The sequence below is a fragment of the Chrysochloris asiatica genome, unplaced genomic scaffold, assembly GCF_000296735.1.
Source record: "Chrysochloris asiatica unplaced genomic scaffold, ChrAsi1.0 scaffold00070, whole genome shotgun sequence".
Lineage (NCBI taxonomy): Eukaryota > Metazoa > Chordata > Mammalia > Afrosoricida > Chrysochloridae > Chrysochloris > Chrysochloris asiatica.
Genome location: NW_006408588.1, coordinates 14,605,342 through 14,628,916, shown reverse-complemented (window position 1 = coordinate 14,628,916; position 23,575 = coordinate 14,605,342). Strand labels below are relative to the sequence as shown.

Here is a 23,575-nt window from a genome sequence, read left to right as displayed (position 1 = left end):
GGTCCCGACACAGAGGGCAGGGTGGTCCCGACACAGAGGGCAGGGTGGTCCCGACACAGAGGGCAGGGGGCCCCACAGTCCCAGGGAGACAGCACAGCCAAGTTTAGGATGTGGTTCGCCTACAACCTGAGGAGTGTCAAATGTTAACTCCAGAGGAGCCCAGTCCTCTGCACACCATCCCAGGCAGGAAGTCTGACCACCAGCTGCCACAGAAGAGATGTCCCAACAGCAGCAGCCGCAGTCGCCCTGAGAGAAAGTCTCTGGAGACCAGGCCCAGCACCCAGAGCAACTCGGCCTTGTTGTCTGTGGGGAGGACAGTCCAGCTGCTCTGCCCTTGGGAAGATCCCTGAGTGGGGGCTGCACTCTCGGCCCTGGAACCCTCTTAGAGGTCCAAGAGCCTTTGCTGGGTCTGACTTACAACCTAAACCAAAGCAAAGCCAATGTGAAGGAAAAAAACCACAAAAACTGACCACAGTCCTTTTCTGGTTCTCAGTTTATGACAGCCAACTGTCCAGTCACATGGGGTCCATGAGCAGGCACGCGGACACATGCACTCACTCCCACACACTCACTCCCTCCTGTTGCACACTCGGGTAACGGGTCTGACAGATGTCCTTGTTGGGTTACCACCCACGGTGGCATCTCCCTAGGGCTGAGTCCACTCAGGATCACTCCTGGAACTTGGTCCTGGTGAGCAGCAGAGGCCCTCTGGTTCCACGAGCACCTTTCTCCAGCCAGGAGGGTCCAGGGCCTGGCTCCACAGCTGGCTGTCCCCAGGCTGGAGTCCTTGCACCCTCAGAAGTCCCAAGATTCCAGCCACCTTAGCCCTGCCATCGGACTGAGGGGGTTCTGGGCCAGGGGACCAACCATCCCGTAAGCCAGCGGGTGGAAGAGGTAGAAGCTGTGAGAGAGAATTCAGAAGGAAGTAGCTGGCATCCTGCGCTGTGCTGACACAGGGCCTTTGGGAGCCTCACTACACAGAACCACCCCTGCAGCCCCACACCGGTCTGTTTGCCATTCAAGCGCACCGCACAGTAGTCAGAGTCTAGATGCTGGGTTAGCGACAGTAAAGGAAAGAGCTCCAAGGTGAAAAAACGTTCCAAACACTCCCAAGTTCTGGTGGTGGGTTGCTTGGCCCAGATTGTTTGTTAAAATGTGTTTTTAGCCTCTGAGCCCTCATGAGCTCTCAGGATACAGCCTGCCATTCCCGCTTCAAGCTTTTCTGGTCCTGTCTGGTCCCTAAAGGCACTGATACTCAGTGATTCTCACCAGGAGGACTTGTGAGGCCAGCAGTGGGGAAGGGACAGAAGTGGCCTTCCAAAACTCACCTTCCTTCCAGGGATTCTGATCCGACCACCTCACCCTCTCCCTCACCCACCCAGAACCACTGTGATCCAAGAGGGGCCCCCTTCCAGGTGAGCTGTGTGGTACCAACGCTGGAAACTGCAGGCAGAGGCAAGAGTGCGGTGCCGGCCCCATGTCTCCCCTAGCTGGGATCGCCTGGGGAGCCTCTCTGGGGAGGGGCCCAGGAACAGGTAGCTTCTAGCAGCACCCCAGGTGATGGGAAACTGCATCCAAGCTCCATGCACCACTGAGGCCTGGGGGTGGGGATGCACTGCTTACCTGTAGGCAGTTCCCAGGAGCAAGCTCAGGATTCCCCACAGGTGGATGCAGCTGGCCAGGCGCCAGGCACCAAGGCGCAGGAGCGTGTCCCACAGAATCCCTATTGAAGAGGAGAGACAGAGACTCAGTGTCAGCCTTGTGGCTCCAGCAGTCATCCTCCCTCTGCGTGGAGCACTGACCTGTTAGCATGCAGGAGAAGAGCATGGCTGGGAAATAGTGGTGGAAGTAGAGGATCCGGCCCATCAAGAAGAACGGGAAGTAATGGAGCATCCAGCCAAGCAGGGCCTGACCGCCTCCATGCAGCAGGACCTGGGACAGCCCTGGATGGACCCCAAGCAACACAGCCCCAGTCAGAGGACAGGGTCTTCCTGCTGGGTGACCTTGAGTAAGACCTATCAGCACTCTGGGTCTCCCTTCCCTCATCTGCCCAACAGGAACAGCCCGGCTGCAACTCAAGAGCCCTGGTCAAGACCCGGCTGGTGAGGTCCTGGCACCAATGGCAGAGGCAGCCCCTACAGAACCTCTGCCAGCTTCCCTCACTGAACCCAAGCCTCACTCCTCTGCTGCCACACAGACCTTTAGAGTAGGTGACAGGGGCATAGGTGGGGTGGGGGTGGGGGGCAGAGATGAAGACACTGGGGGGCTATGGCTGTTCAGACAGGGAGCTGAGGAGGCAACAGGAGTCTGAGTGGCTCCTTAGATGCTAGGCTCCACGCCTGCCTGCCCGCTACAGCTACCTGGGAGCAGTAGGTTAGGGACCCACACACTGTGCTCAGGGGCTCCTCTCTGCCCACTAGAGAACAGGACTATGGGGCAAGGGAGGGGCAGCTCAGTACACAGCACAGAGGTTCAAAGTGGAGACTCTGAAGTCAGACTGCTTGCATTCAAACCTCAGCTCTATTACGTACTGCTGTCGTTCAGTATTGTTCAGTTGGTTCCAACTCATAGCGACCCCGTATAGGAGGAGCTGGTGAGTTGGAACTGCCGACCTTGCAGTTCAAACTGCCTTTTCAGTCAAGTGCTTATCCTACAGCACCACACGAGGACTCCAGTATCACTTACTAGCTCTAGATATTAAGACAAGTTCCTTAATGTCTTTGTGTCTCCATTTCCTAGTCCATACAAGTGGGCTAATACTATCCTACCCTACAGGGTGTTTGGGGAATGTGATGGCACCATAGGATAAGCACTGGACTGCAAACCACAAGGTCGGGAGTTTGGAACCCACCAGCAGATCTGTGGGAGAAAGAAGAGGATTTCTGTTCCCACAAAGATATAAAGTCTCGGAAACCCTAGACAAAGTCACTATGAGTCGGAACGGTGTCCACAGCACTTAACAACAACAGCAAGGGTATTTAACTCAGCATTGGGATGTGTGTTGATTGTTCACTTTAAAAACCAAAGGAGAAGGGAGGCAGGCAATGAAGGCAAGCTGGCCGGGCCTCCCCAGAAGTGCAGGCATCCTGTCAGCTGCCAGTCAGAGAGGGAGGCCCAGGGACCTGACCTTCCACCTCCACTGGCAGGCGCACCCCTCTCTGCACAGCCACAGCAATGAGGCTCCCTGTGAGGAGGTAGAGGGCAATGCTCAACAGATTCAGCCACCAGACCACCTACACGGAAGGAGAGCAGGAGGGTGAGAGGGCAGGTAACACTGCAGTCAAATGTTCCAGGGCCCAAATCGGAAGGCACAGGACACTCACCGGGTTGCCAAGCAGATAGACTCGGAAGTCCGTGTCATTGGCCCCTGAGAATCGCAGACCCTGTGGGCAGAGAGTATACTGCTGAACCAAGGCCCAGCTCACCCCCAGGCACTGGGTCCTCCAAGGGGCGGGAGACTGGGGGGCTAGGGCAGAGGCTCAAAGGTGCAAACCCTACAAGAGCTGTCTGGAAAGGCTGGCCAGCTCTTTTCACCCTCACCTGTCCACCCCAGAACATTCCCCAAGTCCCAATCTCAAGGGTCTCCTTTTGTTTCCATTTCTGGGGTGGAGCTCTAGCTTCAAGCATTACCTGGTAGTTGATAGGCCAGTGCCAGGGTTTGGAGGTAAAGTCATTGTCCTTGGGTTTCAGGCCACTGTTCCCCTGCAAGATGGCGGTCAAAAGAAAAAAATTCAAGATGGACCTGTAGGGTTGGCAGAACCCAGGAAGTCAAATAGTTCTGACATATGACCAACTGTTGAGAACTACCCTCTCTCCTCTTCCCACTTGCAGAAAAATTCGGTGCTCACTCTCAGCCTGCCCACCTGCCTACAGTTGCTTCAGTTCCCCCAAAGGAGCAGGCCTCCGTTTCCCACAACAGGACCTTCTAAGATTGAGAGAAAGAAGGCAAAGTGGAGTGGGGGGGTCTATTTGCTATGGGCACAAAATACAGACCCATCTTCCAGGCCAAGGATAAGGTCAAGACGGGGTTGTGAGCGGGGTGTGGGAGGCCACCTTCAGACGGAACCCTGGAAATTCTGAAAGAGCCTAGATATGGAGAATGGCACTTTAGGGCAGTGTTTCTCATCCTTTCCCCACATTCTCCTCCCCTCCCCAACTCCAGACAATTTTCCCTCTAAGCTTCCCCATAGAATATGAATACCATGCTGTACTGTCTATGTCTGTCTGTGCCTTATATATGAACAAGGATAAGATTCTCTGCCCCAGCAGTGACCTGCCACCCCTGAGGAGTGCCACTGTCCTGCTGAGCATGCTCACTGGAGCCGGAAGGGCCCAGACACAGCCCTAATCCAGTATTCTGTCTCTCTGTAGCAAAAACAACAAGGAATAGGATGAGAGTCCCGGGCCTCAGCCTCACTGCCGGGAAACCCTGAGAAAAGCTTGTTCCTAGAAGGGGAGTAAAGAGGTAATAGGGTCAGAGTTTCTCGGCCCCAGCACTACTCATCTTTTGGGCTAAGTCTTTGTCCTGTACAGTGTGAGATGTTTAACATCCTGCCCTCTAGTCATGAGAGCAAGTAGTACTTCCTCCACCTGTCACTTAGGACAGCCAGGAATGTCCCCTGGGAAGCAAAATTGGCCTAGGCTGAGAGTCACTGATCTAGCCCAAGAAAGATCCAGAAGGTCTGGTTGAGTGAACCGCCACCCAGTACCTTCCTAATCCAATTTTAGAGGGTTGAGAACAGCTGGCAGGCCTCTTCAAGGCCAAAAGTACCATCGGACTGTCAGTCCCAAAGGGGTCAAGTACGCAGCCCTTGACCCACTGTGGCCACCTGAATGGCCCCTCGAAGGAAGACGGAATCAGTCCAGACCACTTGGGTGACCGCTGAGGCAAATCAGTGCCACACTCAGGGACTCCAACCTGAGCTGTGACAAGCCAAGGGTACTATTCACTATGTTCAACCCTGAGAAACCCAGCTCTTTTGTTGAACCAAGTGATAGAAGGAGGCAGAGTTCTATAACCCAACCCTGATAAAAATCTAGAACGGGCTCCTTCCAGCTAAGCTCAGCTTTCTCCTCCATGGCCTCAGGCCCTGTGCTCATTGTCAAGAGAGGTTCATCCCGCAGTGTCTGTCATCTGGACTCATTTTTGAGCTCTCTCCCTCCTTGACTCCACATCAGTTAACTTAAAAAGTCCCTTGCTTCCCTTTTCTTCTTTGACATTACTTCTTAAACAACAGGAGAGGAAAGAAACGCAAGTCTTTGGACTTAAAATTCTACCCAAAGCTGGAATGCTGTCATTAATGACAGGTGGATATTCAAAACAGCCATGTCATCAGGCCTCACTGACAGCTACAAGTAGAGAGTCAGACAAGAAGGGACCCAGAGATTGTTCCGTGTCAACGCATCACCTCTTCATGTGCAGAAATGACACTTATGTTTTAAGTCAGAATTTGAATTTATTTAATCTGGGAGAACAAGTCAAGTCTATTTAGTGAGGACTGCTTACCTAACCACTTCTAGGAAAGCCATTTGACAATGGTTCACCTGAGGGAACAGAGCCATGAGGACACCTCCCAGCAGTCACGGGGGTGGGGTGGGAATCATGCTTAAGATCTAGGGTTCTTAAACATCTTTCCTACAGAACGCTGAGTTTCCATAGGTCAGAGTAGGGGCTTCTCCCAAACATAAAAATGGTAGCACTTTTCCCAACTCATGGCTAATGAGTTTAAGCTAACAGATCAGCTTTCTCAACTACATTTTTACCTCTCTCAATTGTCCCAAGTCTTTGATGCTATGACTGCTTGTCAGCTAGTGAGCAATTTGTTGTTGTTGTGAGTGCCATCAAGTCAGTTCCAACTCACAGCGCCCCTATATAGGGTTTCCAAGGAGCTGCTGATGGGTTTGAACTGACGATCTTGTGGTTCTCAGTCCAATGCTGAACCTCCAGCACCATACCAATGAGCAATGTTGTTGTTGTTGTTGTTAAGTACTGTCGAGTTAGTTCTGACTCATAGCGACCCTGTATACGGTTTCCAAGGAGCGGCTGGTGAGTTTGAACCACTGCCCTTGCAGTTCAAACCGGAAAGAGTGCAAACAATGAGTCTTCGGAACAGTTCAAAGACTCATCAGCCATGCCATCTGAGTTATTCACATCTCTCTGGGAACACGAGGGTTGGAATACTGGTGAGGTTTGGTGGTACTGATGAGTGCTGTCAAGCTGACTGCCTCATAGCGACCCCGCAGGACAGAGCAGAGCTACCCCCACAGGGCTTTCCAGTCTGGAATCTTTACAGGAGGAGGCTGCCAAGGCTGTTCTTCCACGGAACTGTTCGTGGGTTCAAATCACTGACCTTTTGATTAATAGCTAAGTGCTTAACTACTGCATCACCAGGGTGCCCTAGCTTAGCTACTAATCAAATTGATCCTAAAACCTTATACAGGGCCGCTGAGTTGAAACCGACAAGATAGCACTTAACAACAACAACAATTTCATATGCTAGCACAAAGCACCAGTGTTTCATGATATCTAACCACAAGCACCATGATTTTCTGGGGTTCTGTCACGTGAACAAATCTGAAACGACTTAGAGAGAGAGGGGCTCAGTGTATAGTGTGACTCTGAAAGCCTGTGCCCTGGCAGTGACTCCGCGACCTACTTCTTATACTAGCTGGGCCAGGTCCTTAACCTCTCTGTGCCTCAGTTCCCTCATCTGTAAACTGGGGACAGTACTAATCCTCACTGGACTGCTCAAGAACTAAATGAATGACTATTTTGTACAGTGTCTGCTATGTAAGAGTGAGCAAAACTTCCACTGGCATCACCAACACCACCACCTTCCTGTGAGCTGGGACATGTCGTTGAAGAACAAGTAAACCCGTCATTGAAAACACTTTCCAAGTTCTCCACCAGGGGGAAGTGGACCTATACCAGGGCTCCTGGTGTGTGAGCCAAGTTTATGGATGGTAAAGCGCTCTAGGAAAGCAAGAAGGGTCACAGTACCCGGAACATGACCATGTGGGACTCCAGCAAGATCTCAGAAAAACTGGGCTTCAGCACGTCCAGACTGATGTTTGGCACTGAGAAAGAAATGAGAAGCAAGCCTTTGTTACACCTTCTGGCCTCATAGTCTGCCTGTTCATAATAAATCCACTGACTAGCTGGTTAACAAGTAGGTGAGCGTGTTGAAGAGATGGAGGGAAGCCTGGCCAATACTTGACCACTTATTCTGCTTGTATGAAGCACTCCTCAGACATTCAGAACAACAGAGAGCAAGCAGACAACAGGGCCTCCCTGCCTTGGCGCTCGCTCCCACAGCTCTCAGCAACATACTGCTGCTCTCTCCTGTGAGGCAGGGACCACGTCTACCTCACTCAACAACACAGCTCCAGGCCCACGCAGTACAGTGGATGAACTAGTGAATTAATTCGCTGCTTTGGCTAGATTAGGTGGTAAGACTGAAGTGGAGACACGGAGAACAGAAGCAAAGAGAGGGTTCGCTGCAGAGGACAGATGATGAATCTAAAGACGATTGCGCTGAGGATGATACGGAAGTGGAGGTGTCCAAGGGCATATAGATATGGGGGTCACATCAGAGCTGAGAACGTCACTTTCTATAAAGTGTTGGCTGGAGGTGGGGAGGCAGAGCTCTGTACCGTGACATAAAGGGAAACGCCTGCCTGCTCTAAGCCTTGTGGGTAGGCTGGGAGTGGGGCTGAGGTACCCACAGTGCCGAGGATAGAAGAGCCCATACGGAAACAGGACAGAGGCACCTGCATTCAGACTGTAAGGAGGAGAGTCAAAATGCAGCAAGAGGCTGGGAAACTGGGAACAGGCAACGAGCCCCCACCCCTAGTGACACCCTTGATCTCTGGGGAAAAGCGTTTCAGGAGACAGTGGATGAAGAAAAAGGAGCTAGCTTCCTTACACCCAAGGGACTCGTGTGAAGAGATTAGACTGAAAAGACGAAGAAGAAAACGTCGACATATGAAGGTTTAATTTTCTACAATATGGATGACTTATAAACGTTTCCCATCAGAGCTAGCCACGGAAGTGAACTCACTCACGTTTGGGATTGAAATGGTCCTCCACATTCCAGATGGAGTTGAGGGTGTCCTTCAGGTATGGAGTGCAAGTAACTTCCAACTGCTCCCAGCCCCTGTGAAAAGCAGTCACATTGTTCCTAAGGGACCTCACAACCACCCAGAGGGTGTCTACTGCCCTAAAATCTGGGAAGTCTTTCTCTCTTCAACCCAGTGGGCCTACTTTTTTCAACCTCATTCTTGGATAGTCTAAAGCTCTCCTAGCAATAGTCTAGCATACCATATTCCCATTTTAGAAAGAGGCACAAACCCAGTGAGTTATTGCCACAAGCCAGATGTAGAAACATTTCACTCTCAGAACACATAAAACACCAAAACTACCCTGGAACTCTGTTCCCCAGACATACCTGACAATCTTTTCCCTCCTCCATCTGCCACAAGAACAAATCTGAGGTGAACCTTGATCACTGGAGAACAGAAGCTTCTAGTATATTTCTCATAGAGTAGAAGGAAAACTGCGAGCCTTTATTGGTACATCAGGGCCCCAGAGACTCACCACTTGGGCAGGACCTTTCCTGAGGAGCCCAAGACACAACCGGTGACCAGATGGATCAGGCGAATTCGACTTCTCAGTACTTTGATGCGGTTTCCAAATTTTCTGTTTACCACCTCAATCCGCCAGAAATCATTTGAGTCTCCTGTACCATTCTGCCACAATGAAAGTGAGATGACTTTAGAGACAAGGTGTCAGAAAAGGGAGATGGCCAAAACATACATGCCTTTTAGTTGTCACCCCGTTATCAAAAGTCAAAGACCAATGCAACCAGAGCCCGGAAAGGGGAGACCTTGTTGTTATTCAGTACCTCAAGTTGGTTCTGCCTCATACAACCCTGTATAGGGGTTTCTGAGGAGCAGCTGGTGGGTTTGAACTGCCAACGTTTTGGTTCACAGACCAGTGTCTATCCTACAGCACCACCCAAGCACTCCATATAAATATCTCAGGTCACTAAGACTGCCCAGCACTCACTGTTACACCCAAGAAGAGCAGTATACCTCATAGAGCCGGAAGCCGAGTTCTTTACTTCATAAGACTAGAACTTTTAAGTTCTAAATATATGTTTCTGTCTTTAAACCATTAAACTCAAGACACCAGCCTGAACAAACAGAAATAAATCTGGACCATTTAAATCCATTACTGTGGCCATCTGGATATGCACTCATCTAAGCCAGAAAGGTCTGGCCTGGATATTGTACTTTAAAAATGAAGATTGTTGGGTCTAATTCTTCTCAGAAGATGCACACAGAAAAACAATTCTTGGCTCTAGTACAATAAGGGACAAGTAAATAGGAAGGGAACTGGGAAATCTACATTATGGAACCCAGAATCTTTATAGAACACTACAGCCCTTGGAAGGAGATACAACTAAGAACCATAGAGTTCCTACTAGTTGCCTTTGTCTTCAAATTACTCCATAAGCCATAAGTATTCACAGAGCTTCCTCTATAAAGACATCTCCCCAAGGCAGTAAAAAACAAAATTCCTGTATATAACATCCCTCTGCAGATCAGGGAAGAAAAGCTTAAAACCAATGAGAATTTGGGATTCTGGCAAGGGATAAACTTACATACTCATCTGGGGCCATGTTATGGGATCTTGGCTTCTATATCCAATGTGATTTTAAAAGGAACCCAAATAATATTCCTATTTAACATTTATTGTCAGAATGTAAAAATGGCATAGTTACCAGGGGGGGAATGGGATGAAGACAAATAGATCTCTTAAGTTGCTTTTACCACAGCAAGCTTAGCCAAAAATCTCCCAAATTAACATTTAACAAGAGTCACTTTGCAGCCTCAAATCCTTAGGAACATTCTAGAATTCTAGGGAGGCTATTCTGCCAAAAGGCCCTGAGCCAGGGCCCACAACTTTTTACATCCTCCTCACACCCCAAGTGCTCACTTACTATGCCATAGCCAGTAACTTGATAGTGCTTCCGGGTCAGGGGTGCCTCATGATAGTGGCTGTGCAAGTTCCGAGAGGTCCTAGAAGTTAAGAGAAAGAAGTGATTCTCTGAAGTTATTGTGAGGAAGACAGTGATACGTGCAGAGCTCCTTCTTTAACCTAGCACATTCAGAGTCTGCTATGAAGAGAAGCAAAATTTAAATGTAAACCATGAAATACAACATTTCAGGAACTTCGTGCCTAGTTACTCACAAAAGATAGAAATCCAAAGAATTGGAGAAGAGCCTAAATCAGGAGAGACAGATGGTAGGAATACTGGAGTACATTCCAAGAAAAGGACTGGCTTCAGGTGGTGGTGGGGTGGGGTAGGAGGTGACTTTCACACATTTGGCAGCTTGGAAGCACTAAACTTGTCTGACTGATGAGGTAGAAAAAAAGTCCACCTCCCAATCTACTTATGTTCTGAGGCAGGTAAAACTCCCGCACCCACTCTACTCTCGCCACCCTTTTATTTGTTTTTAAAGCGGAAATCTGTGGTGGGGAGAAAGGGCTAACTTAGCTTTTGTTTTCATAGCAACTTAGTTTTATCATATAAGTAAAAAAATGTTGAATATAAAAAGTTTGGAATTTTATGAAAATAACATTTAATAATAAGTAAAATGTACCTATTTGTTAATAAAATATACAAGTATTTGCTAATAATAAAATAAAATTGAACAGTATCCATAATTCAATTGGAATCCTAGTGTGATGCTGTGGGTTAATGCGCAGGCCTGCAAAGTCGGTTTGAACTGCAGGGTTGGCAGTTCAAACTCACCAGTCGCTATGGGTTGGAACCAATTCAATGGCACTTAACAACAACATCATTCAACTGGCTAGGAAAACCACTCCTTATCTCTTTTCTATATACGTATAGCCATGGTTTTTTTAAAAATGTGTGTGATAATTTCAGCATCTGAAATCTTTGTGAGAATATTTCTACTGTCTATTGTTTCTGCTGGTTCTTCCAACGACGTCTTATGTCTTTGTGTGCTTAGCTACTTTTGACTGTGTACCATTCATTGCTGCTAAAAAATGATTCGCTTTTAGCTGGGCAACTCGGAGGCACTGCCCATCTAGGATCACATCCATGTAAATGCACAACTTGAGAATTTTAAGACCATCAGGTGAGAGGATTTAAGCTACAAATCCATGTGAGGACTGACTGACAACTTCTCAGGACCTAGGTCTAGTCCACTCTTCCATCCCTCACACTTCTCAATATTCAAGAAACTTTTCCCAGGGATATGTAGACAGGGCAGATTTCCCTTGAGTTTACCCTTATTCTATAAAGATGTGGCCTTTTGGGGCTCCGCATTTGGGAAGTTTACCACTTTGGGTGGCCCTAGAGCTTTGACTTTGAAATCCCTCCTCTCAAGCAGCAGCCAAAATAAAAGACCAAAACCCAAGACTGTGGGATCCAGGTGAAAGTGGTTCCCCACTAAAAACCAATGCCACGGAGTGGACTCTAACTCAGTGACCCTAAATAGGGTTTCCAAGACTAACTTTTTCTGGGAGCAGACAGCTTCATCTTTCTCCCTTGGAGCAGTTGGTGGGTTTGAACCACAGATCTTGCAGTTAGTCATTCAATGCCTACCCCACAGAGCCACCAAGGTTCCTTGTTACTGATTTCTCCAAATTATCTCTTGCACATTACACTTGATTGGGTAATGCCATCCCATGCTGTCAGTTCACTAACGCTCTCATATTATCCCAGCACTTTTAGTGAGAACATTGGTTAAATAAACGAACTTGCTATATTCTTGGAAAGAGACTCTCAGATCTGTCTGAAAGTAGCCATTTGCTGTTATTGTTGTTAAGTGCCATCGAGTCGGTTCCAACCCATAGCGACCCTGTGTAGGGTTTCCAAGGAGTGGCTGGTGAGCTTGAACCACTGACCTTGCAGTTCAAATGGCTTTGCGGTCTGGTGCATTAACCCACAGCTCCACACCAGGACTCCAAAAGCAGCCACTTAGGAAGCTCCAATAAAATCAATTTTTTTCTTTTTTCCTCTAGTAAAAGGGAAACTGAAAGGTAACCTCAAAGTTCAAAGCCCCCAAACCAACATTGGCAGGTAGAGTGGCCTGCTAATCTCACCAGTCTCCCTAAAATGGTTCCCTCTGTTCCATTTACTAGATCCTCACCCAAATTTCACTTCTGTTTCTCCCTACCCTTAGCGCCTATTCATTTATCCCAAACAGCAAATTTAATTACTCTTTGTGTTCTAGTCGAATGATGTCTCCATGTCTCACAAACTCCACTGGAAATGACGGATCTAGGGGATCTGCAAGAAGAAACAAGCATTGATATCTGAAGTCACTCCTTCATTAGGCCTAGTGTTCACTGCGGGCTTACTGGTAAACTAACGATGACAGTCCAACGTAACATATGCTAGCATTACTAACAGAGTACTGTGGGACCACAGAGAAAGGGCGCCTGCTTACCTCAGAGGATTAGAAAAGGGTGTCCTAGCGATGGTGCTTGGGATGACTCTTAAGGGAGAGGGAGGACAAGTGGGGCAAAGGCACAGAGCTATGAAGGAACAAAACTCATCTGACCAATGGCAAATGGTTTCATCAGGTGTGGAGGGTGGGGCAGGAAGGAGAACAGGAATAGGAGATGAGGGTGGTGGACAAGAAGCAGGGCCAGATTGTCTATGTCGGGCCAGGGCAACTGGCCATTATCTGAAAGGCATTGAAAGCCCACTAGAGGATTTTTAAATGGAGGTTAAATAATAAGATTTCCATTTTAGTAATCATATGTTGTTGCTGTTATTGTCAAGTGCCGACTACCCTATGTAGGCCTTCTGAGGAATGGCTGGTGGGTTTGAATCACCAACTTTTCAGTTAGCAGTCCAGTGCTTACCTTACAGCACTATGCCAGAACTCCTAGTAGTCATATGTTGTTGTTTAGCACCTTGGAGTCAGTTTTGACTCATAGTGACCCTGTATAGGGTTTCCAAGGAGCAGCTGGTGAGTTTGAACAGCCAACCTTGTGGTTCAAACTGACCTTGCAGTCTAGTGCTTATCCTACAGCGCCACGCCAAGACTCTAGTGGTCACATAGTCTTCCAAAAAATAATTCCATTAAAATAACCATTTGCCCAGTTCGCCTTAAAATCATATGAGAAATCCTATAAATGTTGATAGCAATTATCTGGTCTCTGGCAATAGACTTGCTTGCTAGAATAACAGGGTAGGGGTGAGGGAAGGACCATTTCTGTAGCATCTGGAAGTCAAGACCAATCAGGGATTAGAAAGGTGATGCCATGAACAAAGGAGCTGACAGTCACCATAGCAACACGAGAGGAACCTTGCAAATTGCTGTCCTGAACAGTGAGGCATAAACACTGTAAACAGACTGAGGTCCAGAAAGAGCGATTCACCAGTCAGATCAGTGGTTCTCAAGAGAATTAGAAATTTCAACTGCAAAGTCGCCCGCCCGTTCTTATGCTGCAATTTAAGCCCTCTTAAAAAGCTGAATTAGCAAGATGGCCAAACAAATAAATCAACATAAAAGAAAATTCTATTTCATATGAAGGGTTTTTTTTTTTTTTGTGCTGGGGAAAGGAGCCTTATAGCCAACAAAAGCATAAAGACATCGGTCTACACAGTCCCACATCCCCATTCCTGTAGGAAGCCAGAGAATGCCTGTATCATGGGACAATCACAGGCACTCAGGAAGGTGAGCAAGAGCAGAAGGCACCGCGTCTGACCAGAGAGAAGAATCCCCATACAGCCCTTGTCATGAAGCCCTGAGAGCTGTCCAGGGTAGCTTTGCCCAGGCCAATTAGGAGCAGCTCTGCCAGCATCCAAGGGAGGCCCCAAGTACTAGCCTAGTCCAAGCCCAGCCCCAAAGCTAGCAGGCCTTCAGATCTCCATCTCCAGCGAACTGCCCCAGGCTAGGAATGGCCAATGGGCAGCACACGATTTTATCAGGTTAACTTGAGTTGCACCACATGCTGTGACCTGCAAGGCTTGCTGTAAGTTGACACGCAATGTTCCCAACCCCTAATGGCAAATAAGGATTGGACTAATAAAGACACTGATAAAGAAATGAAAAGAATGAGACATCTGACTTACATCACAACCAATTTACGACAGAGTTGTTGAAAAGGAAAACCACTAGACATGAGAGTAGCCAGCACGTTTAGGTAACCTCTTCCTGGAGTCCCGCTGTCTGGGTTTGGGCTAGGGTTAGGGTCTGGTTTCAAAACAACTGTTCTAAGAGTGAGAGTGCATCTGTCTTGCTCACTGCTCATCCTCTATGCATACAACAGGGTTTGGTGCTCAACAGATAATTGTAGAAAGGATCACTGAGATTAGAAAAGATGTCAAGAAAGAATGCTCAGAAGAGTCCATCTCAGCCTCATCTTTTTGGTGGCATAAGAAATGGTAAGGAGGGCTCAGAGTAAGAACACAAAAAGCATCAGTTCTTACCACATTACCTGCGTTCGTGTTATGTTTCTTGATAATCCACAGGTTGTTGTAGTCCTTGTGCAAATAGGTAGTGACCTAGGTTGGGGGGAAGGAGAATACTGTAACTATCCACGCAGCAGGCCTTATGACAATCAGCAGCAAACCATCATTGCTTAGGCCTCTTCCGGAACCCCCAGCTTCCAGCTGGAAGAGGCCACCCTTCTCAATGGGGTTCTGGGGAGGGAGACCTGTTCCCATCTGGAGGCCTTTCCCCACAGAGTGGTCTTGATTGATCTCTTTGTATCTTTCTGCATCCTGCTCAGAGGGCTCTGTTGCTAAGAGCTATGAGTTTCTGTTTGAGGTGATGAAACACTCTAGGAAGTAGACAGTAGTAATGGCTGCACAAAACCCTAACTATAATTCATGTCACGGAATTGTGTACTTAAAAACAGTTAAGAAGGCCATTGTGTGCTTTAGATAAAGAGTTCTTAAAAAAGAAAGAAAGAATACAGATAGTTTCCAACTTATGACGGGGTTACATTCCAACAACTCTGTCATAAGCTGGTTTTAATGTAAGTCAGATACCTCTTTTTTTTTTCTTTTTCTTTCAGTTTTTATCATTGTTGCCTTTTTTATCAGTACCTTTATTTGTCTTTGTTATTACTGTTAAGTGCCTTCAAGTCAGTTCCAACCCAAGTGACCCTGTATAGGGTTTCTGAGGAGTGTCTGGTTTGTTTGAACAGCCAACCTTGCGGTTCAAACGGGCCTTGAGGTCGAGTGCTTATCCTGCAGCACCACACAGGACTCCTTATTTGTCTTTAAAGGTTAGAAATACTGCATGTGCACTTACAGATATATTTTAATACCTACATACATATTTTGGAGTCCTGGTGTGGTATTGTAGGATAAACACTCAACTATAAAGTCAGTTTATACCACAAAGTCGGCGGTTCAAACTCACCAGCAGCTCCTCAGAAATCCTACACAGGGTCGCTATGAATCAAAACTGACCCAATAGCACTTAACAACAACAACATACATATTATTAACAATAGGATGTACAAAGCAAAAAAAGCATTAGTGCATTTTGTCGTAACTTGAGTATGTTGTAAATTGGGGACTGACAGTAATACAAAAAGCAAAAAAGTTTTGAAGGTCCCAAGAAATGAAGTCTATATTCCAGAACAAAAGTAAATATAATCCATCGAGCCTGAATTTGCTCAAGGATGTTATGAGTTCTGTGCTGTTCACATGTATATTATATGTGTACATGTATTTTTTAAACAGAAAAATTATTATTAAAAGTCCTACCAAAAAACCCTTATTTTTTTGTATGTGTGAGTACAGACCATGGCCTTTTCTTGCCATGAAAGATATGCTTTTACAATGACACTTTTTAAATAACATGAGGTGTCCTATACAAATATCCTATTGCAGAATGTTGTCCAGCAATCTGTCAGTAAACACTGATCTTCTGAGATTATGTATTGCTTTTGTTTCCTTTTTTAATTTAGCTATATTTTTCAGTATTTATTTTATAAATAATATGCTTAAAAAAAAAAAGGACTCCTGGTGTCACATGGTGTTAAGCACTCAGATGCTAACAAAAAAGTCGGTGGTTCAAACCCACCAGCTAATCCATGGAAGAAAAAGGTGGCAGTCTGGTCCCATAAAGTTTTGTTGTTGTGAAGTGCCGTTGAGTCAGTTCCAACCCATAGCGACCCAGTATAAGGTCCCCAAGGAGTGGCTGGTGAGCTTGAACTACTGACCTTATGGTTCAAACTGCCCTTGCAGTCCAGTGCATTAACCTGCAGCGCCACACCAGAACTCAAGATTATAGCCTCTAAACCCTACCCTATCCTACAGAATAGAACTGATTTGATGGCAATGGACTTGGGGTTATGCTTTTAAAAGTACTTAAAAATAGAGACCTAGAGACACTGGCATGACATTAAATTACAGACCAGGGAGGAGCACTAGAGGTTAATTAGTCAAGCTCCCTATTTTACAGGTGAGGGAACAGGCTGCAAAAGGATGAGTCAGGCAATGACAAAAACCAGACACTATATCCCTTGGGTCTCAGTGTTCTCTCTATATATACTACCATAATGGTTTCATGATGCCACACATGGGCTGAACACGTATGACACTGTTTTTTCTTGTAAGGTGCTGTCAAGTCAGTTCCTACTCATAACTACCCCGTGCACAACAGAATGAAGCAGTGCCTGGCTCTGGGCCAGTTTCACATCTTTGCTATGTCTGAGCCCATAGCTGCAGCCACAGTGTCAGGCCAGCTTGAGGCTCTTCCTCAATGTGTAATACGACTTAGTTTTTACCTGACTTTTTAACACTAAGACTATCTTACTAAGGCCTTTCAGGGTACAGCTTTTCTCTCCCTTTACACAGTATAACTTCTGTCCCTGGTCACCACCCCTGTAACTTTGCTATCTTTAACGTGACTCCTGTGGCAAAGTTATCACCACAGAATGCTAACAGTGGTTTTCTGCCTTGCCTATAGATTAGAATCATCTGGAAAACTTCTTAAACCCAAAATAAAAATGCACTACTGAGTAGAGGGCAATAAAAGAAATAGAGGTAAATACTGTTATAAACACAATCCTGCAATAATGGTGATCTGCAAGTAGATGCATGAATAGACAAGCAGGCTGAACAGGCATGGGAGGGAGAGTGGGCATATAGTAACTCGATGGCACTTAACAACAACAACAACAACACTTTATGGAACCAGACTGCTACCTCTTCCTTCCAGTGAGTAGCTGGTGGATTTGAACCTGAGCAAATGAGCGCTTAATGAATAGATGCAGGTTTGACAAAGGATATCTGTACATATGTATTCATCTTTCTTGCAAATGTATCCATGAGAATGTGGTGAAATAAACGGGACAAAGTTATGAAAACTTCTCAGACATGGCCAAACTCCTGAAGGAATGAGGCACTGGACCCGGGGACTCAGGCCTATAGTCTCAGGGGATACCAAGGTCAACTGGCATAACATAGTCCACATGTTCCACATGCTACTTCAGTGAGTAGTGACTAGGACCATCAAGAGAGGAACGCACAAATAGAATGCGGGACCTTATCCAGAGAAGCAGCAGTGCCAGAAATGGAGACAGAGATGGAGGCATGGAGAGGGGGAGCGGCTGAGGGCTCCAGATTCAAAAACTAAGAAGAGAAGGACTAAGAACTGGTGGCTAGGAGCAGACTTGTAGAATGTGCCCTTTGGAGACGTAATTTATTATATATGCCTGAGTGGGTTTTTTTGTTTGTGTGTTTTTTTAAAAAAGCTAAAGTGGATAAAGAGAAATACTTTTAACTGATGGTATATGGAGGGGATTATAATCAATGTAATGAAACAAGTTATATGAATTGTTGAATGTGAAACTGATGATGTGCCCTGTAAACTTTCGCTCAATCCACAATAAAAACCTTAAATTGGAAAAAAAAAAAAAAAGCTCATGAGCAGCCACCTAAGGTGCAACCAATGGTCTCTCCCTGTCCGAAGGAAAGACGAGTGAATAAAATTGAAGACGCATAGAAACAATGAGTCCACTGGACTAATGGACCATGAAAATCTCAGTCACCATGACCCTGAGACCAGAACTCAATGGTGCCCAGCTACCACTACCAACTGCTCTGAACTAAACCACTATAGAAGGTCCTAGAGAGAGTAGGAACAAAACTCACAAACATAAGTAAAACCAAGCTTACTGGTCAGACAGGCAGTTCAGGTCTGAAACCAAACTTTTCCCTGTGACTCAATTTTCAGCCGAGCAACAGACAAGTCTGTAAGGGGAAAATATTAGGGAAATATACACACCTTAGAATAATCAACCATTTGCGCTCAATAGGGCAACATTTACCCAAGGAAAAAGTTCCAAAGGGTTCAAAAAAAAGGAGGAAGAATGGAAACATGAAATGCAGGCAGGGAGGAAGCAAAATAACTGATTTTACACTTGGGGGACTGCATTCAGTGACATGAAACAAAATGTGTATGAATTGATGAATGGAAAACTGATGTGCTTTGTAAACTTTTGTTGCTGTTAAGTGTTGTTGAGTTGGTTCCAATTCATGGTGACCTTATGCATAACAGACTGAAACACTGCCTGGTCCTGTGCCATCCTCACAATCATTAAGCTTGAGCCCATTGCTGCTGCCACTGTGCCAATCCATCTCATTGGAGGTCTCCCTCTTTTCTACTGACCTTCCAATTTACTTAGCATGATGTCCTTCTCCAGGGACTGGTCCATCCTGATCACATTTTCAATGTATAACAGATGAAGTCTTGGGGTCCTGGATTCTAAGACGCATTCTGGCTGTATTTCTTCCACCACAAATGTGTTTGCTCTTCTAGCAGTCCATGATACTTTCAATATTCTTCTCTAACACCATAACTCAAATGTGTCAATTCTTCTGCAGTTTTCCTTATTCATTGTCCAACTTTCACATGCATATTAAGCTACTGAAAGTACCATGGTTTGGATCAGGCACTTTAGTCTTCAAACTGACATCTTCACTCTTCAACACTTTAAAGAAGTCTTGTCTGCTGTTTCCATGAGTGTTGATGGTCTTTGACAACTTCAATCTTTTCTCCATTTACCGTGATGTTACTTATAAATCTGGTGGTGAGGATTTTTGTTTTCTTTACATTTCTTTACTTGAGGCTGTGGTCTTTGATCTTCGTCAGTAAGCATTTTAAGTCCCCTTTCAGGAAGCAAGGTTATATCTTGTACATATTAGAAATTGTTAATGAATCTTCCTCCAATCCTAATGCCACGTTCTTCTTCATAAAATCTAGCTTCTCCAATTATTTGCTCAGCATACAGACTGAATAAATATAGTGAAAGAATACAACTCTGGCACACACCTTTCCTAATTCCAAACAACTCAGTGCCTCCTTGTTTTGCTCAAACAACTGACTCTTGGTCTATATACAGGTTCCTTATAAGCACAATTAAGTGCTACAGAATATTCATTCTCCGCAATATTGCCCATAGCTTGTCATGATCCACACTGCTGAAACCTTTGTATAGTCAATAAAGCACAGGTAAACATCTTTCTGGAATTCTCTGCTTTCAACCAAGATCCAGCAGATGTCAGCAATGATAACCCTTGTTCTACATCTTTGTCTCAATCCAGCTTGAACCTCTGGCAGCTCCCTGTCAATGTACTTACTGTTGCAGGAGTTTTTTAATTACCTTGAACAACATTTTACTTGCATATGATATTAATAACATTGTCTGATGATTTCCACATTCTATTGGGTCACCTCTCTTTGGAACGGGCACAAATGTGGATATCTTCCAACCAGCTGGCTAGGTAGCTGTCTTCCAAATGTCTTGGCATAAATGAGTGAGTGCCTCCAGTGTTGCCTCTGCTTGTTGAAAGATTTCAATTTGCATTCTATCAATTCCCAGAGACTCGTTTCTTTGCCAATGCCTTCAGTGCACCTTGGACTTCTTTCTTCATTACCATTGGCTCTTGATCAAATGCTATCTCTTGAAATGATTGGACATTGCCTACTTCTTTTTGGTACAGTGACTTTGTATTCCTTTCATTTTCTTTTGATGCTATCTGCATCAGTCAATATTTTGCCCATTTGTTGTTGTTAACTGCCGTAGAGTCAGTTCTGACCCATATTGACACTATATAGGGTTTCCAAGGAACAGCTGATGGGTTTAATCGACAGACCTTGCAGTTAGCAGTGCTTATCCTACAGTGACATACCAGGACTCTATTTTGCCCACTGTTGTTGTTAAGTGCCATTGAGTCAGTTCCAACCCATAGTGATTTTGTATAGAGGTCCCAAGGAGCAGCTGGTGAGCTTGAACTGCCGACCCTGCAGTTTAGTGAATTAACCCACAGCACCACACCAGAACTCTTTCAATATTGCCAAATGAGGCTTAAATTTTTTCCTAAGTTCTTTCAGCTTGAGAAATGCTAAGCATGTTCTTCTCTTTTGGTCTTCTAACTCCAGGTCTTTGCACATTTCATTATAATACTTGGCTTTGTCTTCTTGAACTGCTCTTTGAAATTTTCTGTTTAGTTCTTGTACCTCCTCATTTCTTCCATTTGTTTTAGTATCTCTATACTGACTGGTGTGGTGCTATGGGTTGCTGCGCCAGACTGCAAAGCTGTTTGAACTGCAAGGTCGGTTGTTTAAGCTCCTTGGAAACCCTATACAGGGCTGCTATGGGTCGGAACCGACTCAACAACACTTAACAACAAACAACAACAATGCTGGAGAGCAAGTTTGAGAGTCTCTTCTGACATCCACTTCAGTCTTTCCCTTCTTTCTTGTCTTCTTAGTGACATTTTGTGCTTTCTTTCTGCATGATATTCTTGATGTCATCCCACAACTCCTCTGGTCTTCAGTCATTAGTGTCTATTGCATCAAATCTGTTCCTGAGATGATTTATAAATTCAGGTGGGATGTGGTCAAGGTCAAATTTTAGCTCTTGTGAGCTTGTTTTAATTTTCTTCAGCTTTAGCCTGAACTTGCATATGAACAATTGATGATTTGTTCCATAGTCTGCCCCTAATCCTGTTTTGGCTGATGATTTGGAGCTTTTCCACCATCTCTTCCCACAGATGTATTCAATTTGATTCTTGTGTATACCTTCTGGTGAGGTCCATATGTATAGTTGTCTTTTATGTTGTTTAAAAAAGGTATTTGCAATAAAGAAGTTCATTGGTCTTGCAAAATTCTATCATGTGCTCTCCAGCATCTTTTCTTTCACCAACGCCATATTTTCCAACCACAGAGGATCCTTCTTTGTTTCCAACCTTTGCATTCCAATCAACAGTACTTATCAATATATCTTGGTTGCATATTTGATCAATTTCAGACAGAAGAAGTTGACAGAATTCTTCAATTTCATCATCACTGGCTTTAGTGATTAGTACATAAATTTGAAAACAGAGGTATTAACACCCATAGTGTTTCAGCTGAGCTTCCAAACTAAGACTAGGAAGACGGAAAGGCGGACTGCAAGCCTTTACCTACTTCATAATATAAAGTTGAAAAAAATAATAAAATAAAAATTCTGAATGAGAATCACTTTGGTGGAATCCAAGCACTAAAATATTTAAAAAGCTCCCTAGCAGATTCTAAAGCACAGCCAGAGCTGAGAACCATGGGACTAGAGATAGGACGAAAAACTGATAATAGCTTGGGTTAACGTTCTTTTTAAAATGGATTATTCCTTTTTTTTTTTTTTCTTCTTTGCCATTGTGTGACCGCTGCTATGTTCCATCTTCACAATGTCTTCTCATAAGACATTTTAGGATCAAGAGATTCCTGGCCAAGAAACAAAAGCAGAATTGTCCCATTCCCCAATAGATTAGAATGAAAACGGGGAATAAAATCAGATACAACTCCAAGAGAAGACACTGGAGAAGAACCAAGCTGGGTCTCTAAGGAGTGGCCCATGTTCCTTAAGGAGTGGCCCATGTTCACTAAGGAGTGGCCCATGTTCTCTAAGGAGTGGCCCGTGTTCTCTAAGGAGTGGCCCGTGTTCTCTAAGGAGTGGCCCATGTTCACTAAGGAGTGGCCCATGTTCTCTAAGGAGTGGCCCGTGTTCTCTAAGGAGTGGCCCATGTTCTCTAAGGAGTGGCCCGTGTTCCTTAAGGAGTGGCCCATGTTCACTAAGGAGTGGCTCATGTTCTCTAAGGAGTGGCCCGTGTTCTCTAAGGAGTGGCCCGTGTTCACTAAGGAGTGGCCCGTGTTCACTAAGGAATAGCCCGTGTTCTCTAAGGAGTGGCCCGTGTTCTTTAAGGAGTGGCACATGTTCACTAAGGAGTGGCCCATGTTCCTTAAGGAGTGGCCCACGTTCACTAAGGAGTGGCCCATGTTCTCTAAGGAGTGGCCCATGTTCTCTAAGGAGTGGCCCGTGTGGATGGCGCAGCACATAATAGACCCAAGTCCTAGCACCCTACCATAGCAAGTTCAATTTTGCCAATATTTGATCAGTTGATCATGTTTTGCAAATCTTCTGGTTTCTTCCTTTATTTTTATACTTCCGCATTTAAAGAGGTTGGCTAATAAATATGTGATGTCTTTGGTTTGAAAAAATAAAATAAAATAAAATGGATTATTCCTTAAAACAGTTTAAAGTCTGTGGAAAAATAATACAGAGTTCCCATATGCACCTCTGCCCTACACCTTGTCGAGGTAAACTTTCTAGTAACTGGAAAGGAAATAATAAGGCATTTGGAGAAGCAAATCTTTCTGTAAAGTGAAGAATTTGGTCATTCTACATGAACAGACACTTCAGTTCCAAGCTTCTCAGAATAGCAGCCTGCCCCCGTGCTGGGTCGGCTTCCTCTCCTCCCATTTGCTCCTTATGTCACTGCACCTGAGACTTCTGCCTGGGCTACTCGGCTGGAAATGCCCTTGTCATCCTCGATCCCCGCATTCTCTGGAGCCTTTGCATGGTTGATCTCTGCTGACTATCCCCTCCTTTCCTTGTGCTCTCCTCCTCTAGTTCTCTGGCCTTTCAGACCACTCATTCTTTCCCAGCCTCTTCTACCAGCTCTGCTCTGAGCACCTTTCCATGCAGCCTTACACACGGGTTCCTTCCCTGGTCTGCCTCCCTCTGCAAAGCTTTCCAGATGAGTCTTCCCACTCTGTCACACCCTCAAATCACTCTCTTCACACAGGCCCCAGACCTAAACTACACAGGGGAAAACGCTTCCAGTTCTGACTGTGGTAACACAGTGTTATTGCACATGTCCCCTGACAGTCCAGCAACAGAGCTAAACCTCACTCATCCTCACAGGCATTCGCTAGCTGCTCCTGACACCCTACTTCCGTGGGTTCTACATCCAAGTGCTCACCTCAATCCCCATGGTCTTTGCCTCTGTTTAGGGTGTCAGCATCTTTTTGTCGCAATACTTGCCATAGCCTCCTAATGGGCTCCTTACTTCCAGTCTACCCCTCCTTTTAATCCATCCCCATGCCCCTGCTGGAGGTATTTTTCTAAAACAGATCTGATCACATCTTGTCATCACTGAAGAACTTTCATGAGCACCTCAATGTCTACAGAATGAAGTCAAGTTTATTGTAACCTTAAGGCCCCTCCACAATCTGGCCCTAC

General features: G+C 45.6%; 1 protein-coding gene across 1 annotated transcript in view; it reads right to left on the bottom strand.

Annotated features, from left to right (window-relative positions):
- Positions 1–795: 795 nt before the first annotated feature.
- Positions 796–23,575, bottom strand: part of POMT2 (protein-O-mannosyltransferase 2) — a 52,349-nt gene continuing 29,569 nt past the window's right edge. The window contains exons 10-21 of the mRNA XM_006864772.1: positions 14,489–14,555; positions 12,257–12,326; positions 10,005–10,083; positions 8,597–8,748; positions 8,065–8,156; positions 7,001–7,077; positions 3,631–3,702; positions 3,324–3,383; positions 3,128–3,233; positions 1,803–1,943; positions 1,624–1,723; positions 796–901 (exon numbers count right to left, since the gene is read on the bottom strand). Coding sequence (XP_006864834.1) covers positions 796–901; positions 1,624–1,723; positions 1,803–1,943; positions 3,128–3,233; positions 3,324–3,383; positions 3,631–3,702; positions 7,001–7,077; positions 8,065–8,156; positions 8,597–8,748; positions 10,005–10,083; positions 12,257–12,326; positions 14,489–14,555 — 1,122 coding nt within the window. The remainder of the gene's footprint in view (positions 902–1,623; positions 1,724–1,802; positions 1,944–3,127; positions 3,234–3,323; positions 3,384–3,630; positions 3,703–7,000; positions 7,078–8,064; positions 8,157–8,596; positions 8,749–10,004; positions 10,084–12,256; positions 12,327–14,488; positions 14,556–23,575) is intronic.